This window comes from Macrobrachium nipponense, chromosome 35 (assembly GCF_015104395.2).
Source record: "Macrobrachium nipponense isolate FS-2020 chromosome 35, ASM1510439v2, whole genome shotgun sequence".
Taxonomy (NCBI): domain Eukaryota; kingdom Metazoa; phylum Arthropoda; class Malacostraca; order Decapoda; family Palaemonidae; genus Macrobrachium; species Macrobrachium nipponense.
Window position 1 is genome coordinate 50,439,964 of NC_061096.1, and position 21,437 is coordinate 50,461,400.

The 21,437-nt window shown below is 36.3% G+C and overlaps 1 protein-coding gene and 1 pseudogene across 1 annotated transcript; one reads left to right on the forward strand and one right to left on the reverse strand.

The window, feature by feature from the left end:
* The first annotated feature begins 10,782 nt into the window (after positions 1-10,782).
* On the forward strand, positions 10,783-12,160 carry LOC135208341 (uncharacterized; annotated as a pseudogene).
* A 2,181-nt stretch (positions 12,161-14,341) lies between these two features.
* Positions 14,342-20,652, reverse strand: LOC135208248 (uncharacterized; the record flags this gene model as incomplete). The annotated part of the gene is given in 2 exon segments (XM_064240364.1): positions 14,342-17,592; positions 20,572-20,652. Coding segments are annotated over 2 exon segments (313 nt in total), but the record flags the coding sequence as incomplete, so codon positions are not given.
* Positions 20,653-21,437: the final 785 nt, after the last annotated feature.

Here is a 21,437-nt window from a genome sequence, read left to right on the forward strand (position 1 = left end):
AACCTGTACTGCATCATATACGTACACCCTGACCAAAAGGAATCCAGAATAAGTCATTTAGTATCTTTTGTCGATTAGGCTAAAGATCCAATTTGTACTGCATTTTGTAGAATATATTCCATTAGACCAATTCCACGTTTGTGACTTGAATCCCCCATTTGGCGTTTCAATAGCCAACTTGAGTACAGATGATAAGTTAGTAATAAGAAGAATAGAGAAACTTCTATACAAAAGAAACGCGGCTGAAATAGCCATTATTTTCAATGAAACTTGTATTTTTTTTCTCTCTCTCTCTATCAGTCCTCCAATTCGACTGGGTGGTATTTATAGTGTGGGGTTCCGGGTTGCGATCCTGCCTCCTTAGGAGTCCATCAATTTTCTTACTATGTGCGCCGTTTCTAGGACCACACTCTTCTGCATGAGTCCTGGGAGCTACTTCAGCCTCTAGTTTTTCCAGATTCCTTTTCAGGGATCTTGGGATCGTGCCCAAGTGTTCCTATGAGTAAGGGTACAAATTTCCACTGGCATATCCCATATCCTTCTTATTTCTATTTTCCAGGCCTTGAGTTTATCTATTTTTTTCCCTTGTTTCTTTCTCTTCAACTCTGGTGTCCCATGGTATTGCGACATCTATGAGTGATACTTTCTTCTTGATTTTGTCAATCAACGTCACGTCTGGTCTATTTGCAGGTATCACCCTATTTGTTCTGATACCATGGCTCCAGAGGATCTTTGCCTGATAGTTATCTATCACTCCCTCTGGTTGTGCTCGTACCACTTATTACTGCAAGGTAGCTGATGTTTCTTGCACAGGCTCCAGTGGAGGGCTTTTGCCACTGAATCATGCCTCTTTTTGTACTGGTTCTGTGCAAGTGCCGGACATTCGCTTGCTATGTGGTTTATGGTTTCATTTTTCGTATTGCACTTCCTACATATGGGAGAGATGTTATTTCCGTCTATCGTTCTTTGAACATATCTGGTTCTTAGGGCCTGATCTTGTGCCGCTGTTATCATTCCTTCAGTTTCCTTCTTTAGCTCTCCCCTCTGTAGCCATTGCCAGGTGTCATCGCTGGCTAGTTCTTTAGTCTGTCTCATGTATTGTCCGTGCATTGGTTTGTTATGCCAGTCCTCTGTTCTGTTTGTCCTTCTCCTGTCTCTGTATATTTCTGGTTCTTCGTCTACTTTTATTAGTCCTTCTTCCCATGCACTCTTTAGCCACTCGTCTTCACTGGTTCAGATATTTGCCCCAGTGCTCTGGTTCCGATGTTTACGTAGTACTCTATAGTTTAGTATCCTCTCCCTCCTTCCTTTCGTGTTATGTATATTCTGTCCATATTTGCTCTTGGGTATAGTGCTTTGTGTATTGCCATATGTTTCCTGGTTTTCTGATCTATGCTGCGGAGTTCTGCCTTCGTCCATTCCACTATTCCTGCGCTGTATCTGATTACTGGCACTGCCCATGTGTTTATGGCTTTTATCATATTCCGGCGTTGAGTTTTGACTTGACTATCGCCTTGAGTCTCTGCATATATTATTATTATTATTATTATTATTATTATTATTATTATTATTATTATTATTAAGATGTTTCCCCTGATATGAGTTGGTGGCTCCAGTGACAAAATAAGACAAAAGTCACTGCCCCATTCATATGTCACTGGTTGAAATATGGACGAATCCCCTTCATAGAAAAACTTCAACAACGTGAAAATCTTTCAACTACACGAAAGGCTCATCGCCAGAGCATCACACGCTCATACATTAACCATTATCTTGCGCCCATTCTCGCGATTCTAGGATATGAAGGCCCTGTCTTGCCTATACCTATTTTACTGTAGCTTTCCCCCTTTTATACGCCTTGACATTACTGAACTGTACATTTCACAGACATACAAGAAGAAACGAATTAAGGAAAAAAAAAAAGAGCTACGATACTGATGAGAAAACACTCAAAAGACAATTAGAAAATGTAAACAGCAACTTATTTAGGAAACGCACAAGGGAGTGCCAGGGAGGGAACCATCCCTGTGGAGGGTTGTACAGTGGGACTCAAATCTCATGCGACGTTGCCAAGTAGTGCTATTATTTTTCTTTTTATATTTGTAATGTCATTCATGTCGAAAAGTTTGCGAATTCACAGCTAGCCGTATTTTCCTTATGGTTAAAATAGATATGATCCCTTTTATGCATGGTATAAATCTTAATTTGTGTGGTTTAAGTAAATTTTTTATTTTTTTTTATCTTTACATTACTTAGTTCAAACTGCGGTGTGATAAGGTTAGCGGTGCCATCAATGAAAGCACACTTAACATGCTCCTCGGACTGGTCAACATAACCACGTCTGCAGCATTATGGCAGTGGACCTAATAAGCTCAACACATAACAACAATTTCAAAGTAGGAATCTGAATTAAAACAAGTTTTATTTTAATGTTGAAGTTTTCGGCTGCGTTTAAGCTGCCTGTATGTTGGAAAAAATTGAAAAAAATTTTTATAGGCATAAAAAAATAATCTAAGCCATCTGAGATGTAATCTGTTACTAATTAATTTATTTGTAGAGATTACCTGTTCTTTGAGGAATATGAATTACTACCAGTTTTCTTTGAATGTTGAAGTTTCAGGTTGTGTTTAAGCTGCCTGCATGTTGCAAAATGATTTATAGGCCTAGAAAAATAATCTAAGCTTTCTGAGATGTAATCTCTACTAATGTTTTTATTTGTAGAGATTACCTGTTCTTTGAAGAATAAAAGATGCTAATGATTTTGGTTATATGGTGAAGATGGCTATTAATCGAAATAGCATAAGTATTAGTATCAAGGCATATGGAACACTTGTTTTCCAACTGGTTTACAATATTATTTTCTTAAAAGTCCTTCTGCTTTTGGTGTATATTTTTTTCTTTCATAAGTTAACTTGAAGTGCAAGAATGTGTAGATAACCTCATTTGCTTTCTGGCCAGAAATTGTTAATATAGAGATGTGAATGTTAAGTGTAAAGCAAAGAAATCTAATTCCTAGGCCTAGGAATAATATCTTGGCTTTGACAAATAGACGAATATTTGCTAGTAGGCTATCATTTTTTAAATATTTAAGAAAGATAACGAATAATTATGTATGAAAATCCAAATATTCCTTTAACACATATAAAGTAAATGTTTTCAAGATAATTTGATGGTCGCTACTCATTCTAGACCTTATATACCAGCTGGCTGTTGTTGCACCGACACTAATGATACGTCACACATGCTCCCCTCACACGTTGCTATCGGTGGGCGCATTCTATTTTTGTATATACATATTTACATTTTTTCAACGTTGAGGGTAAAAGCAATCAAATAGAACTATTTCAAAGTTTATGTTTTGCTTTGGAAGCATTAATAATGTTACGAAAATTTATTTATTTTTTCTATTTATTTATTTAACATTTGAACTGAGGTTTGATGGCGACTTCGTTTTGGTCAAATGCTTCAGCAATGAGTGAACGAAAGCTTTGAAAATGTTTCGTAAGAGTTTTTCTGAAATTTGGCTACACATGACATTTTTTTACAATTTTTAAGTATATGACATATTTCACTCTTATGAAACATATTATGGCCCTATTGTACGCGAAAATCGCGTTTTCGCATTGAAATAATAGATGAATATGGAACATGCTAGGTTGCCATTTAGTGAATTTTTAACGAAATCCTATGGAGTCATATCGCATGAGATTTGAGCATCACTGTACAGTGATGCTCACATCTCATGCGACATGACTCCATAGGATTTCGTTCAAAATTCACTAACTGACAACCTAGCATGCTCCATATTTATCTATTATTTCAATGCGGAAACGCGATTATTGCATACAATATGTACATAATATATTTCATAAGAGTGAAATCTGTCATATATGTCAAAACTGTAAGAAAATGTCACGTGTAGCAAATTTCAGAAAAAACTCTTCCGAAACATTTTCAAAACTTTCGTTCACACAGCGCTGAAGCATTTGGCCAAAATAAAGTCGTCATCAAGCATCAGTTCAAATGTTAAATAAAAAAAAAACGAAAAAATGTCATAACATTAATAATGCTTCCAAAGCCAACATAAAATTTGAAATAGTCTTATTTGATTGCTTTTATACCTCAATGCTGAAAAAATTGTAAATATGTATACACAAAAGTAGAATGCGCCCACTGATATCAACGTTTGAGGGGAGCGTGTGTGACGTATCATTAGTGTCGGTGCAACAACAACCACCCGGTGTAACTAACATAAGTAGGTCTACACTGAGTAGCGACAATGAAATTATCTTGAAAACACCTACTTTATATGTGTTAGAGGAATATTTGGATTTTCATACATAATTAATTTTTATAATTCTTAAATATTTAAAAAAATTATGGCATACTAGCAAATATTCGCCTATGCAATTATTCTTTTGTCAAAGCCAAGATATTGTTCCTAGGCCTAGGTGTTAGATTTCTTTACTTTACAATTAACAGTCACATCTTTCTATTAACAATTTCTGGCCAGAAAGCAAATGAGGTTATCTACACATTCTTGTTCTTCAAGTTACCTTATGAAAGAATAAATTATACACCAAAAGCGAGGAGAAGGATTTTAAGAAAATAATATTTTAAACCAGTTGAAAAACAAGTGCTCCATACGCCTTGATATTAATACTCATGATATTTCGATTAATAGTCATCTTCTCCATATAATCAAAATCATCTTTTATTCCTCAAAGAACAGGTAATCTCTACAAATAAAATCATTAGTAACATTACATCCCATAAGGCTTAGATTATAGTTTTAGGCCTATAAATCATTTTGCAACATGCAGGCAGCTTAAACACAGCCGAAAGCTTCAACATTCAAAGAAAACTGGTTTTAATTCATATTCCTACGTTGAAAATGTTGTTATGACTGTTGAGCTTATTAGGTTATTGTCATAATGCAGCAGACGTAGTTATGTTGACCAGTCCGAGTAGCATGTAAAGTGTGCTTTCATTGATGGCACAGCTAACCTTATCACACCGCACTTTGAACTTAGCAGCGTAAAAAAAAGAAAATCAGTTCAAATCACACAGATTACGAATTATACCAATGCATAAAAGGGACCATATTTATATAATCATAAGGAAAATAGGGCTAGCTGTGAATTCACAAACTTTTTGACATGTAGGACATTAGAAAAAAAAAGTATAACACTACTTGGCAACATCACGTTGAGTCTGAGAATCTGGACGATACAAAAAGAATCATGTCGCATGAGATTTTGAGCACCCACTGTACGTAAGTTCCAGAAGTTAAGCGACAAATTTCAGAGGATTTCGTTCGAAAATCACTAACTGGCAACTACAACACGTGGCTGAAAAACTTATTTTTATTCTGCAGTGAAAGCTTTATCAAGCAAAATAAAGCTAACAAATGATGCACAAATATCAAATCTATTATATTTAAACCAAACATAAGAAAAAATTACGGTAATAGTAATTATTTCAAAGTATAGTAATTACGTCAAACTAAAGAACCGAAACAATTTGAAATTTTTGTTCAACACAGGATTACCAACATTACCAATGTATATTTCAAGCAATGTGGAAACAAATATTTAATATCATAGTGTATTATCAATTATTTTAGCAAAGATGAATAAAACCATGCAAGTATCAATAGAATGTAAAGGGAAAATCTCCGCAACATTAAACATAATCAACCATGAATGCACCTAGGTTCAACAGAGAAGTTGGGTTTGGTTGGTAGTTCTGATTTTAGCTTCTTGAACCGAGCATAAAACACCATCTTCGAGAAAGACTCTAACTGCTGCTGCTACCTTCAGGTGACTAGGCCTAGTTCCCGGCATACCAAGGCTTACAATGCAGGGCCACTATCTGTTATTTAGGCAGAGATAGAATCATTAGGACCGATACCAGGACCTGTCCTTGCACCTGGGAAACACTCGCTATATAAAAAATAAGAAAGACGGTCGCAAGCAACCAGAACACCCGTAAAATCACTACCTGGTTAAGTAGGGAGACGACAGACACCTCCCCCCCTCTACCTCTACCTCTACCCACAATCCTAACTCCAACTTTTTCACTTCAACCTTTTACCTCAAATCTTCTAATCATATTCCAACCGTGAAATTTAAGACTGAATTTGCGTAAGTGGGCGTATCACCCAAATTCATATTTCCACGGGCAACCAGTAATCAGTTCGATTCAGTCAAGCATTATTGTATAACAGAAATTCATGAGTTTTTGGGAATTTATATATATAATGTATATATATATATATATATATATTATATATATATATATATATATATATATATATATATAAGAATCACCCGAGCATGACCAATAGGCCTAGTGCTCGATTCTTAAAACAGGCCTCTGAGAGAGAGAGAGAGAGAGAGAGAGAGAGAGAAGAGAGAGAGAGAGAGAGCATCAAACAGGAGATACTCGAATTCAAATAGCTCAACAAGCATATGCGCACTCCAGATCGTATGGGACAAGAAGAGTCTCCACTTATGCACTAAAAAAAAAAAGGTGGAAACCTACGAACATTCTTGTTTGATGCGACCCTGAACGCAATTCCACATGCAAAAACTTGCACAATTGAGGAATTCGATGAAATTATTAAATAACAAACTGGAAAATATATTTCCTTGATTCTTGAAATATGCCTAACCATGTAGCTAATGCTAAACGCTCATATAACTTGGATTTCTTTTTCTTTTTTTCACACCAACTTGTGTCTTATCTATATTTCATTTAATCAGATGTTAAACTTCTTTGTGCTTTATCAAAAGAAATCATAATAGCTTTCGATATGACGCTATAAAAGTAGAAAGTTAACTTACATCTCACATTAGGCCAATGCTTATGCATTCGGTTCCTGCTGCCACTCTATGGTGAACACTCGATATCACACATTGAGAGCCGCAGATGTTTCTACGGGGAATTTTTTTTTTCTTTGAGGGGGATTATTTTTTTTTCTTTTAATAAACAATTATTGAACTAACATTAACCATTCACTGGGAAAATACCTTCTGTGGTTCTACAGTTAATCACTGATACTTATAATCAGACAAAGAGGATGACAATAATTGGAATAAAATATACTAACTGGCAACCCCACAAGGGTTTCTAAAGAAGTACGATCAATTTTGAAATTTGTCGCTTCACTTCTGGAATTTACTGTACATAAAACCAAACGAATAAATGAATGAACGAACGAATGAATGAATGAATGAATGAACATGACCAAGCTTCCTCAGAGTCCTTCGATCCACAGTTTCACTCGCGCTAACCATTTGACCACCTCTAAGTATCTCTCTACTTCTCAATATATCGATTTTTGTTTGTTCTAAGAGGTTCACAATAATAAAAAATGTCGCCAGTTCGTGTATAATTTAAAAACCCTTTACAAAAAGCTTTCGAACCTTTCCCTGGGTTTTTTAAGTTATACACGAACTCGCAACATTTTTCATTATTGTGGACCTCTTAGAACATTATATATACTCTCGCGATAGAGAGTTTTTCCCAACTAAAATATCGATTATCCCTAAGTCATTTATACTACGCACCCAGTTCATCTCAGCGCCATCAACCTTTTTTCCCCACTTTCGTTCGTATTCAACATCCGCACCTCACCTCCATAAAGGAGAGTGGTGTACCGTCATTCCTTCAGAAGCGAAGAAAACAAATTGAAATGTCAAAATGGGTGACACTCGTCGAACAAAAGGCCCCTCTCGGGCATGATAAACCGGGATGCCATCGGGAGACGTAACAACATACGAGGCGCGATATATGTTTGGGAGGTCACTGTTCGTTTTCCTTATTAGGGTTATAATGTCTGTCTATCATAATTTGACAATTATTAATGCATTACTATAAATGTAAAATAAGTATTGTATGTTTATTCATAATAACTACTGTAATATTATTGACACCTGATACTATACGAATTTCATAACAGAAAACTAAAGAGAAAAAAAATAAAATTCGGATTCACCATTTTAACTAAATTAAAGGCCTTGCATTGTGTCTGCAAACCCAGGGGTTACATTAGTGTTGATTCTCTAAATCGTGCACCTTTTTAGTTGCAATTATATTTGGAAAGCTTAAGATTGAACTAGTTCAACAAATTACCTTTATGCTAAGTCTGCACTGTCGAGTAATATTAAACTAGGTTACGCGTTCTCTAGTTAGAATTATCTATTAGTGAGTACACTAAAACAAAATTTGCCCTCTAAAGCAGGGGTTCTTAACTGGGGGTATCCATACCCCTTGGGTGTATGAGAACCACATGCTGAGGGTATGGGACTTGATCTATGGATATTTTTATATATTTCATTTTTGTGTGTCAATCTATACTTGGGTACATTTTGTAAATAAATGACTAAATAAGACTATAAATGCTTTTGATTTTCTTGCATGTTCTATTCCTAGCTATTCATAACTATAGTATTAAACCAAGTATATTAAGTTATATTGTCAACAAAAAGGACTTAAGCAGACTTGAGCAAAGGGGGTATGGAACTATATTGAGTACCTCATTGGTGGTCTGGAGTCATTAAAAGGTTATGAACCCCTACTCTAAAGCTTCCATAACGTAGTGATAGTTTAAACTTTGTTAATTCTAGGCAATAACTCCGCACGGACTGCAAGGAACGTTCCCGCGAATACGACAGCCACTAGGGATTGGGGCATCAAATGTATTTCGCCGTGTTTAGTACTAGCCCCTGGGGGTTAATTATAGTTGACCCCCCAAAAATAACGGTAAATTCTTAACAAGCAACCCAAATACTACAGGAAACTGTAATTTCCAAAGAAATACCGAGCTCGGAGTTGTTACCTAGATCTACTCCTAGTTGCAGCATCTACAGCATTGTTTATAACGAATGATTTGAAGTAAACGAGAGGAAAATAAGGTGGTATATTTCCTAAAACATATATTATATTAAAAGAAATTGGCTATTTCATATTAATTTTCTCCCAAAACTCTCGAATATGTTGACAGGGTGGCCTATACGTCAAATATAAATAAATGGTTTTAGGTCGTATGTACGATTCAAATATCTGCGATTAAAACAATTTTACTTACCGAGTTTGTTGCTCATCCACTCACAAGTAAGACCTTCAAAATATTCTCACGTACTTTCTACCATCACATCAGTTATCTCCATGCCACTTAATCCACTCTTCTTGATTAATTTAACAACGCAAATTGTACCACCTTCTTGCAATTTCAAATTGAGGAACTTTTGATAACTGCGGTTTCTTCTCTATGACTTGCGTTCTTTTCTTCACCGCGGTATTCGTTGAATGACATTCCACAGTTCGGGGAACCTCCATAAGGCTGTAATAGAGTAATTTTTTTTTATCTATCCGACTTGTAGTTCTCACTGGATTATATTTCGAAGGCACCTCTCTCAGCTAGACGGGACAAATCTGTATACATTCACCGAGAGATGTCTTGAAGAAGAGAGCTGAGAACCACTTGTAGTACACTGAAACCATCTGTCCATCTGCCTGTGGTGGTCGCGCTTGGTAACACTGCGTCCCGGGCTTTAAATAGTTACGCTATGTGTAACTTTTAGGTGAATAAAAGGATATCTGGGTGTACATTTGCAACTGAAAAGTGTCTTAATAATTTACTGTATGTGAATTACGCCGTTATTATTCGAAATAGGATATTATTTAAAGCCCGGGACGCAGTGTCACCATGCGCAAACACCACAGGCGGATGGACTGATGGAAAAAAACAGAGCATAGTTAGGCTTAGGCTAAGTTCACACGTATATACCACAACAACACCACATAACACCACGGTGACAGTGACGGTGTGTTGCCGTTTTGCTGTTTTCTAGTCATATCTGGCAAGAAGTGTGGCTTCTAGATGCCAATTTGTCGCCATATGGACACATCATAGACACATTCTACAGATATTCCTCAAAAATTCCACATGCCTTATCAAGGTTGCATTCCCTGTGTAAATGTCATACTGTATATTCTTAGTACATTAGTATCCATAATGATTTTGCACTCCATATTTTGTTAATTATATAAGGTACGTATTAACAGAAATGCTGAATCATTGGAGGATGAAGATATAATAGTTATAAATAAAAAATGTACATATATACCTTATTTTTTATTATCCTCTTTAAAGAAAAAAAATATTCAAAGATTTGGTATTGCTTAATGCATCCTAAATCTGTAATTGAAATAGTACAACTTGATGATATAACTTACTAAGTCATCGAAGTCACTTGAAGACACACTTGTCTTCCATCCAGAGGCTCTTTGAAACCGCTTCAAAATTTTGCTGAAACCAAAATACAACGCTACTCGTGTGTAAGGTTAGTTCTAGCCTAAGTGTTTTTTTTTACTGAAAATGAATATATGATAAATATGTCAAAAATAACTCATTTCGTTGATATAAATACCTATGTATATCCATTTTCCTCGTATTGCGTCGTCTGCAAATCATCGAAGCTTTCTATTAAATCAGAATCAAGAATGTTATAGTTGGTTGAAGGAGAAAGAGAGAGAAGTAATAAAGCGTGTTCGGATTTTCTTGGAAAACAATATCTAATGATAGGTTGGCATGGCAGCTAAAAGGAAACTTCGGGACGAATGGCTAACCAAAGAGGAATTCAAACCCTGGCTACCTCGAGTTGAAGATGATGAAACTAAAGCTAAATGCAGTGCTTGTCACAAGGAATTCAATGCTGACTTAATTAACAACTATTCAAGCGACATAAGGCACTGTATATTCCAAAATCATACTGGTTTACAAAATCCATAAAATTAAAATATGATGCACAATTTTTGTGCAGTTTGTATGCATTCTTGAGGGAGGTTGCAATATAATCTTGGTATTTATTATTGCTGTTATTTCTTGGATTTTATACACAATGTTTGTTATTACCGATTTTTACCTCATCCATATTGATGTTTTATTGATTTTCATTAATAGCGCACACAGGTTCATGCTGCAAATGAAGAAGCTCTTACACAACGGAGAGAGCAGATGGAGCAAGAGGACAATGGAGTTCCTTTACAGCATGGCGGGAGTGTTGCTTTAGCAATGATTTTGATGGTATGCTTCATCTGTGAACATAATTTGCCATTCACAATCGTCGACCACATGGTAAATCTATGTAAGGCTATGTTCCCTGACTCCGACATTGCTCAAGCAATGTGCATGAAAAAAACAAAATGCCCAGAGTTAACAAAAGCGCTAGGTATGTGTATGACAGTAGACTAAGAGAAAACAAATTTTCCCTTATCATTGACGAAAGTACTGACGTTAGCACGACGAAATGTCTGACAATAGTTGTCAAATTTTTTTACAAAGGCATGAAAACTTTCAAGACAGGCACTCTGCAACTCATCAATATGTATGACGAAAATGACGAAATGGCAGGATCAACAAGGAAGAACTTGTTTAGATTGATCATGAACACCTTGCAGTCCTATAACATACCTTTAGAAAATTTTGTTGGCTTCGCTGCTGATGGAGCAGCGAATATTATGGGAGGTAACAATTCAATTAGCAGTAGGTTAAGGGAGGAATTTCCAGGGATAGCTATTTTCAAATGTATTTGTCATAGTGTTGATTTATGTGCATCAGAAGCAGTCAAATATTTACCAAGGCATTGGTAAATATTTATACACACTTTGCTCATAGTGCAAAACGGAAGCATGAACTGAAACTTGCCCAACATTTCTTGACCTAAAGCCACACAAAATTTTACATCCATGTGCTACACGATGGTTATCGTTGCACGCAGCAGTTGAACGTGTAGTCGAACAATGGAGTGCTTTGAAGCTCTATTTTTCTAAAATTGAGGCGCAGGAAAGACTAAAATCAGTTGAATTCATTGTTCAAAATTTAAGGGATCCATCCGTCTTTCTATACCTAAACTTTTTCAATTTCATTCTTCCTAAATTTAACAGACTCAATCTTATGTTTCAGCAAGACGCTCCAACCATTCATTTGCTTCATGAACATATTATTCAGCTTTACAAGACTCTATTAAGATATTTTTGCCGCAGTGATGTTGTGGACAAGGTCGACCTTGTAGCCTTCGATCCAAGTAAATCACATGCCACTTCATCAGATATTGGGATCAGAGGTTCATGGTCTTCTGCAAATGGATGAGTATAAGCAGGATAAGGTAATGGTAGACGATGTGTCAGCAACTTAAGAAAAATTTGACCTCAACAACAATTTATGGTATATGGCATCCTTCTTGCACCCAAAAAAGGTGTTGCAAAGTAAGACGAGGAGCTGTCTTCCTACTCTGCGTGACTTTTGCATATCCCAGAAGATATTAAAGATTGCACTATAACTGAGTTCTACATAAAGCTTGGTAGCATAATAGATAACGAGGGTATGTATGTTTTTCATAATTTTTCACAATTTGCACTCCAGGTCTTGGCTTTACCGACTACAAACACAGCTGCAGAAAGATTAAATTGAATTTAATCAAGAGTCACCAGGAACAGGTTGTTGATACCAGCTCTCCAATCAGTAACCGTTGTGTCTGAGGGTGTGAAGGACAATGATTGTTGTTATAGATTTAAACCTATTCCTACAATGTTTGACATCCTTGCTAACATTAAATGATAATATGGTGTATAGAATATGGTGTATAGATATATATATATATATATATATATATATATATATATATGTATATATATATATACATATATAATAATTATATATTAATATATATATATATATATAGATATATAGGTTAGATGATATATGAATATATATATATATATATAATTTATATATATATTATATTATATATATGTTATATATATCTTTGTTATTGGCCTTTGACATATTTGTTAATTGAATTAATCATATTGTGTCTGCTTTCGTATTTATGTATGAAATATATTTCATAATAACTTTTGGTCTTTCCATATTCTCTCCCAACTACATAACAATAACTTTTTTTTAATTAGAATGAATCTTCACATATGTTGAAGACATATCTTTATGTAATAAACTATAGGTAATCATCTGTCAATACTGATTTACCACTAATAGTGAAATCGACTCCATAAATTCATTAAGTTATAAAATCTTCAGTATGAGAGTAAAAGATTAACAAAAAACATATGTGTATTTTTTTTTCATCTTGTGATAGTAGCCCCATCATTTTCTTTGAGTATTACTCTAAAACAATAAAGAAAACGTTACCCACAGGCAGAAATAAAAAACTTGGTGAGTTAGTATTTGTTGCTTAAGCGACCATTCCTCACTCTGTGTGGAATTTGCGGCAACACAAACTGATGGTTATAGTGTTGACAGTTGGTTCTTCATATCGAAAACGGTTTTTAAAGCAATGAGTGTATGGTATCAGCCACAAAACTGTAATGTAACCATGTGTGGTTGACCACAACTCGCACAGTCAGAAGTAAAAACCAGCGGCTGCCGACAGTGAATCCTTTGCAGAACTACTTCAGAATCCATCTTGATAACAACCTTGAGTGCCTGCGTTCGTCTGTGTTATCACGAACTCCAATCGACCACTATACAGTGGTTTCTTTCAGGCGACAGCAAAACCACTCAATAACTGCAAAATAACAGCAAATGAGTGGTACGTGTGAGCCTAGCCTTAGCTATAACAATCATAGCGAGAGCAATTCTAACGGAACGACCTCACTCCTACGGAATGTTATGGAATATAGAATTTAGGCCAAAGGCCAAGCACTGGAACTTATGTGGCCATTCATCGCTGAAATTGGAAGTGAGAGTAGAAAGGTTTGGAAGGTGTAACAGATGGAAAATCTCGCAGTTGCACTATAAAGCAATTGTTAGGAAAGGGTGATAGCAAGATGGAAGAAAGAGGCTTTGAATGGAGGTGCAGTAAAAGGAGTGAAAGGTTGCAACTGGGGGCCGAAGGGATGCTGGAAAGAAACTTTTAATACCTACAGTGCACTGCGTAAGGTGCACTGACGGCACTATCCCCCTCCCTCTAAATTACCTAGAGCAAATCCAGCTAAAACTAGTACAGTGTACACCGACTATAAATGAACAAAGCCTCTGCATTGTTTAGAAAAATACATGACGACCATCGGCAATTAAGAGCTTTTCAAAAGGGCTTTATCTGTTGACAGCTTAAGCTGAGTAATTGGGTTAAAAATACTTCTCTGACTCTACTCTGCTTACCTTGACACATCTTGACGATTTCGTCTCTTTCCTAAAAAGCTTCCGTTTTAATGGAGTTTTTCTTCTTTCTCTTTCAGTTTCATCCAGCTTATCACGAATCAAGAAGGCATAGTAAAAGCTCATTATAGCTTAATATAGTCTGTACTTATTCTCATAAATAGGGGGACTGCATGAAACAAGAGACCTTTAGTACGGTTACTTATTACAATAGTTGTGGAAACAGTTTTCTTATATCAGTGTTCCTTTTTTAACATAAATTCTCCACTCTTTTGTTCGTTGTTCGAAATCCCGAATACTCAGGCGGTCACTGCGTTACCTCTTCGTACATTTGACTTTCTTGGACTTCGGTATTAAAACCTTTCAAGTAAAGAAATTTTCATAGAACTTGGATTTTCACGGGATAATGTATCAACTCCTACTTCACTCTGTCAAAAAACAGCACAAAATACACGAGAATTTACCGTCCTTTGATTCATTGTTATTTCGATTAAGCATCTTCTTGAAATAACGAGACGAGGCATATAATTTATCTCCTTATTTTTTACTTTATATATTATATGCTTGTTTTTTTAATAGTTTAATTTAGTGTCCCCTAAAGTCTAAAAACCTTTGTAAGGAAATTAAACGAGAGGGGAAGGCAGAAATACGAGATGACGAGAATTTTAAAATCCATTGAATTTGTGAAGTTCCATACCACTGTAAAATATGATTTCTGTAGGAAAAAATAAAACACATTTATTAAAAAATAACATTTACTGAAGTATGTCGCTTTCACATAACGACATACAGGAAACCACCATGATAATACCTCAAGTTTGGTCAAATAATTTTCATATAAAGTTTTCCCTCTCCAATAATATTTCAAATTATGTCAAACGAATTACCTCTCCAAAACTCTTACTAATTCCCTCAACATTACCCGACGTTCACGTGCAGCCGTAATGTGAAAATAAAATTAGATGGAAGCACTGGGTCTGGTACTTCAGAAAATTTGAAGGGATCCGTCATCCAGTCAAACCGGAGCAGACACTTCCTAACCCGGCTACTCAAAACTATAGTAGATTCACATCAACCGTCCATCTGATGTCTAGGCCAGTCCTTTACGACGCTCCTGACTGGCTGTTGATAAGCCAATGACAGGGCTGAAAACTCTCAGTCTCTCTCGAAAGTTCACATAGGTAGTATGTATACTCCACCTCTCCCGAGGGATACTTTTGAAAGCCATATCCTTCAGGAGAGGTGGAACATACATCCTGCCTATGCGAACTCTCTCGAGAGACTGAGAGTTTCCAACCCTGTGACTGGCTTATCAACAGCCATTCAGGATGCACGGTTGATGTGAATCTATTATAGTATTATTATGATTCATGTCTATTAATAGGGAAAAGCTAGGGGGAGAGACGCTCCCTGGCTTATCCCCTGTTAGATTGAATTCTGTGCCCCCGGGGGTAGAGTTAGATTACCTTTTCCTTGGAGTGTGCTGCTGTATCATCTAGGTAAGGTTAAGGACATTAGCCTAGTTCGTAAGTAATCGGTTATCTCTGGGAACCTCATAGAAACCCTCTTGCTAAAGAAAATACAACTTTAGAAAGCTTACTTTATTTCATGGGTGAGAAATTATTTCCTGTCATTAAGTGCCTTGAACTTGACGTTAAAAATATCGGTATTAAAATAGAATCATTGTAATGAACGTACATACGTAAATCCAGTGTCTCAGGACAAATTAGTCTCATTCAGTAATGCATACAGTAAGTTCAAATTGCTACTGTAACAAAAAATATATGTGAGGCTTTTTTTCTATTTTTGGTCACCAGTTTTAAACATATTTTAGGCCTTTCTTGATTTCTCGTAAGCATTTTATTTTTATATAAGTATTAATTTTTCTCTACACTTTTTTTTTGGAAAAAACAAAGCGAGTAAATAAAATCGTTAAGTTTTCATTTGAAAAGCGGAAGGTAACTCAACGAAACAAGAAATATTATGAATTTTAAATCAAGTAAAAGAAAAACATACGCATGAAGAAAATAACCATAATACAAAATCGATCATCTTCATTAGGGTCCCAACTAAAATTGCTAACCATTTTGTCAAACTTTCAATGCTGTGGCTACAAGAAAACATGAGGGTTAAATTCTCGAATCCAGGTAAAATTAGTCACAGGTAAAAGAAGAAAAGGTCACATTAATTTTTCCTGGGTATTAAAACCCAGGGTAAGTTTAACCCGGCATGTATCCACCTTTGCGTAGTACAAGCCCGTCGGGGATTACCGTAAAAAATAAACAAAAGACTGTAAATTAATGTGACTTTTTTTCCTAGCCAAAATTGTGACTTTATTAACGGCCACCAATTTTTTGAATACCCGTGTCGGTATTCAATATATTTTCTCCCCCTTTTTGTAAAGAAAGCGAAAGACAAGGAAGAATGACGTGGGTTAACTACACCATCTATTTCATAGTTACTTGATTCCTGCAAAGTAGAAAAGTTACGAAAATACCCCGGCGTGTACTGGCATTAATTCTGAATTGTGTAGACAAGTAGCTTTTAGGATCATTTGAAGCAGTAGATTTCCTGTTGAGAAAGCAAGGGACATTACCTCAGACGACGACTTCGTAAAAGAAGCCAGGCCCGTACCGAGGGCGGGGGATGGGGGCTAGGGGGGTCGAACGACCGACCCCCCCCACAAAAAAAAAAAAAAAATCTGGAAGTTCGTATTTTCAGTGACTATCCTTTTCATTGAACTGTACTTTCAAAGTAATAAATAACAAATGAATCAATCGATAAAACTGAAGAATTATTCTTGATTTTCTATGGAAACTTTCAACATTATAAGTACAATTCTGTTAACCAAAGTCAGTACTTTGAATAACATCTAATCGGGTTGAAGGGCATAGACCGCCTGCCCAATTTTTTCTTAATAATATAATTAAAATAACATTTTCAAGTATTTCATCTTATATATACCTATATAAATTATGCAATGACATTTATAGAAGAAAGGGTCCAGTTTTGGGAAAAACGACCCCCCCAATAAAACCTGGAAGCTGACCATCTACGACAAATTTACAAGACGCCATAGAAGCACGTTCTCCAGAAGACATCCATTACCATACAAACGAGGAGAAGGAGGAGGGACAGGTACACATTGACTCCTTTTAAAATAGGTAACCTTTCAATCGTCGTCATCATCATCCAAATTCGGATGGTGGGAGGTGCAGTTGGGGTCCATGAAGTGGAGGGAAGTTGTGGCGGAGTTGTATTGGTGATGCAGGTGCTGGAGTTGAGAGTGAGGAGAGCTCTGGATGAAGTAAGGGTGACTAGGGTGCAGGGCATCGGGCCCCTGGCTGATGTGGCGGACTGTCCGACGATGTCGAACTGGGAGGGGGCGCTCCAGTCTCGTTTTGCTGTGGGAAGAGGAAGAAGAGCATTTAATGGACTCCGGTGACGACGAAGGAGGGAAGAAAGAACTGAAATGTTTCTGGGTAGACTTAGCTTACAACACATGCGTCTACAAACACTAGGCTAGTACAAGCTAAACTACTGTGAATTACAGAAACTTTTTGTATTATTTATTGTAATATATTTAGGACAATCCGGCTTTCTCATTATCCAAACCGTTTTTCTAGTAAAAACAAAAGAATCCTCGTAGGGAGGTATATAGTTCCGTCAGTGCATCTCACGTAACGCACTGTAAGCATTACTGAAGGGTCTTTTCAGCTTCCCTTCAGCCCCTAGCTGTAACCCCTTTCAATCCTTTTACTGTACGTCTGTTCATATTCTCTTCCTTCCTTCTTGCTGCCCACCCGTTCCTAACAATTGATTCGTAATGCAACTGCGAGGTTTGGTTTTCCTCCTGTTAGACCTTTCAAACCTTCTCACTGGTAATTGTCCTTTCAGCGCTGAACAACCTAACAGGTCCCAGCGCTTGGCCTAAATTCTATATTCTACCTTCTATTTAATGAAAAAAACATAATAATCTAAGGCATAAGAGGCTGACGTTTGTCTAGGTGGTAGAGAGAATTGCTCAGGACATAGCCAACCTTGGGTTTTCTCCTGAAAATGACCGGAATCTTATGCTAACGAGTAATACAAAAAAAAATGCTGTAGCAAGAGAAACAAGTTCGACTGATTCTCGCAGAACAATTCACAAAATTAGTAAGTGGGTGTAAATGGCAGTAAAAAAAAAATTAAAAATTCCAGATTTTCTTCATTTCAAAAAACCATTAAGTTATTACGCATATCATGATTTCCATGTGTGCAGAGCAAACAGGAACACTCGCCAAAAATTTTACCTCTGCCAAGCCCTGTATCTTCCTCGTCACCGTTGAAATAATACTTAAACATGACGTTTAAACTAATGCTTTGATCTTTCGATTACGAAGTTCGCTCTATAAATATCTATAGGTGTATCTCTCTTTATGCAAATAGCTGAGGTTATTGTGATCAAGTGTCCCTGGATACCGGAAATATGTAGCCGGCCTTACATAATAAATTCGTGCAAAAAGCTTCGTCAAGGTCTATCCTCCCATTCTAGAGATATCTTGCCACCGCACAGAAGCGAACATGCAAATCTACCTCCGAATATGTCGGCGGAGGTAATAAGAGAAACCCTCTTTCCATGTAAATGGCAAGGCTTATTCACACTATGGGGAAAATCGCATGAAAAGGTCTTGAGTCTAAAATCTCTCGGGTTGTTGGTGTTCCCCACAAACGACTTAGGTGCTGTTTTGAATTTTAGTGATATTAACTCATTAAGTAATGACATCGTACTTCAAATTTACGGCGTCAAAGAAAGGCCTCTTTTTAAAAGACAATTACGCTTTACAACTTCAGGTAAGTACGCCAGTGTGTCAGCGCCTTAGTGGCGTGACCGGTATGGTCTTGGCCTGCCACCTCAGTGACCGCGTGTTCGATTCTCGGGCATTCCATTGAGGAGTGAGAGATGTGTATTTTTGGTGATAGAAGCTCACTCTAGAGCGACATGGTTCGGAAGTCACGTAAAGCCGTTTGGTCCCGTTGCTGAATAACCACTGGTTCCATGCAACGTAAAATCACCAAACAAACAAACAAAGCCAGTTAAATGCATTTTGTTATAAAATCAAATACACTGAACTTTGATCATTCGATCAGCAGGTGTTAAAACTGAATTTCCTGACAAGCAATGTCATCAAGTTATGACAACTACGGAGAAACTTGGAATGCAAATATAATAACGTTTTTATTCTGAGACTTAATTACTATTTATACGGGCAGGGGGAGGGGGGAGAGCGGGGGAGGGAATGGAGGGACCCCTCTCCGCATTCCTTCTTAATTGCTGGTCGGAGTCGATGACAGTAATTATGTACTGGGGGTTAGATATTTCAACCCCCTATCAGGTATCTGAACAATGTCTGGATAAAGGTTTGTCTGTGGAGTTTTGGACTGCATAATGTGAACAATAGTTTCTCTTCATAATTCAGTGAGGCATTCGCAGAACAAAAACCAATATAGATAAAAGGAGTAAATAATATCATTCACGACTAAACACTGTCGAGGTCGTAAACGAAACAAACCAGGACGGGCATATTGCCACATATTAATGGTGAAAGATTCTCATTGTTTGATCTACGTAAAGGAGTTCGTTGTCCTCCAACGCAATTGTTTGTGATTAAGTATGGATAGAGACTAAAATATGCTGCTTATGTACGATAAAACACTTACAGTAGTTTAGCATGCATATTTAAATATACTCGTATTATCATTTATATATATAAATATATATATATAAATACATTTATATATATATATATATATAATATATATACTATATATATATGTATATATATATATATATATAGTATATATATATATATATATATAATATATATATAACAATTGTGCGCTATATTATCCTTTATGGGTAAATAACTAAATATTGACAGCAATAACATCATAATTAAACTATTGTCGGGAATTTAGTACTTTAAGTTGAATGTAATCTGCCCATCTGTAGAGCAAAGGCATAAGTCGAGTTGAATATAAAGCTTAGGCAAAATGACAAGCACCGGGACCTATGAGGTCATTCAGCGCTGAAATGGAAACTGACAGTAAAAGGTCTGAAAGGCGTAACAGGAGGAAAACCTCGCAGTTGCCACTATGAAACAATTGTTAGGAGAGGGTGGACAGTAAGATGAAAGAAAGAGAATTTGAACGGAGGTACAGTAAGAGGAATGAAAGTAGTTGCAGCTAGGGGCCGAAGAGACGCTGCAATGACTTCAAGTAATGCCTACATTGCCCCGAATGAGGTGCACTGACGGCATTAACCCCCTACGGAGACTTTCTATCAAGGTAACAAAAATGGCATAAGAATAAGAATGTTAATAATACCAATGAAATTCACTCACCATATCAGGTAGAGGGAGATGGCCACCGTCAAAAAGAAACTTGTCCCAACAGCAACCACTGCGATGGTCCAGAAGTTTACAACTCCGTCTGAAAGAGAAGAAATAGTCAATGTTACTTTTACTTCGTTTTTCTTTTAGTTTTTTCCAGTGTGAACGAGAATCCTCTGAAAAGAGACAAATAGTCAATGTTACTTTTACTTCAGTTTTTCTAGTTTTTCTAGTATACGAGATCCTCTGAAAAGAGAGAAATAGTCAATATTACATTTACTTCAGTTTTTATAGTTTCTAGTATACGAGATCCTCTGAAAAGAGAGAAGCAGTCAATGTTACTTTTACTTCAGTTTTTCTACTTTTCCAGTATACAATTTTTTTCATCATAATTAGATTGCCAATGTACAAAGAAACTGCGATTGGTCCGAAAAAATATTATTGACTAAAATTCCATCTTGCCAGATGGCCGCCTTTCAATTAAGTTCTAGAAAGTGGGTAGCTCGTTTGGGCAAGAATTTTCCTCTCTGAAAGAAAAACAGTAAACAAGGCGTGATCTGACCTTCTGCTTACTGGAACATGTGCAAGATTTTTCCCCTCACGCATAAGTTGTAAATATTATATTCCTAACTTTTAGCATAAATCAAAACATGCTAAGATCTATGGTCAAATAAAGCCTTGTTTCATCAAAGAAAATTAGAATAAATACATAATATTTCATTAGAAATAATTTATCTGTACTGTTTAATACAAACATAATTTATTTTTCACATTTTCATCTTAATAAATAAATCCTAAATATCCTCTCCTAAAATTCCTGTATCTTTAACTCAACGCAAAAGACCTTTTTCAGACCTTTTTAGGCTCTTCCATAGATC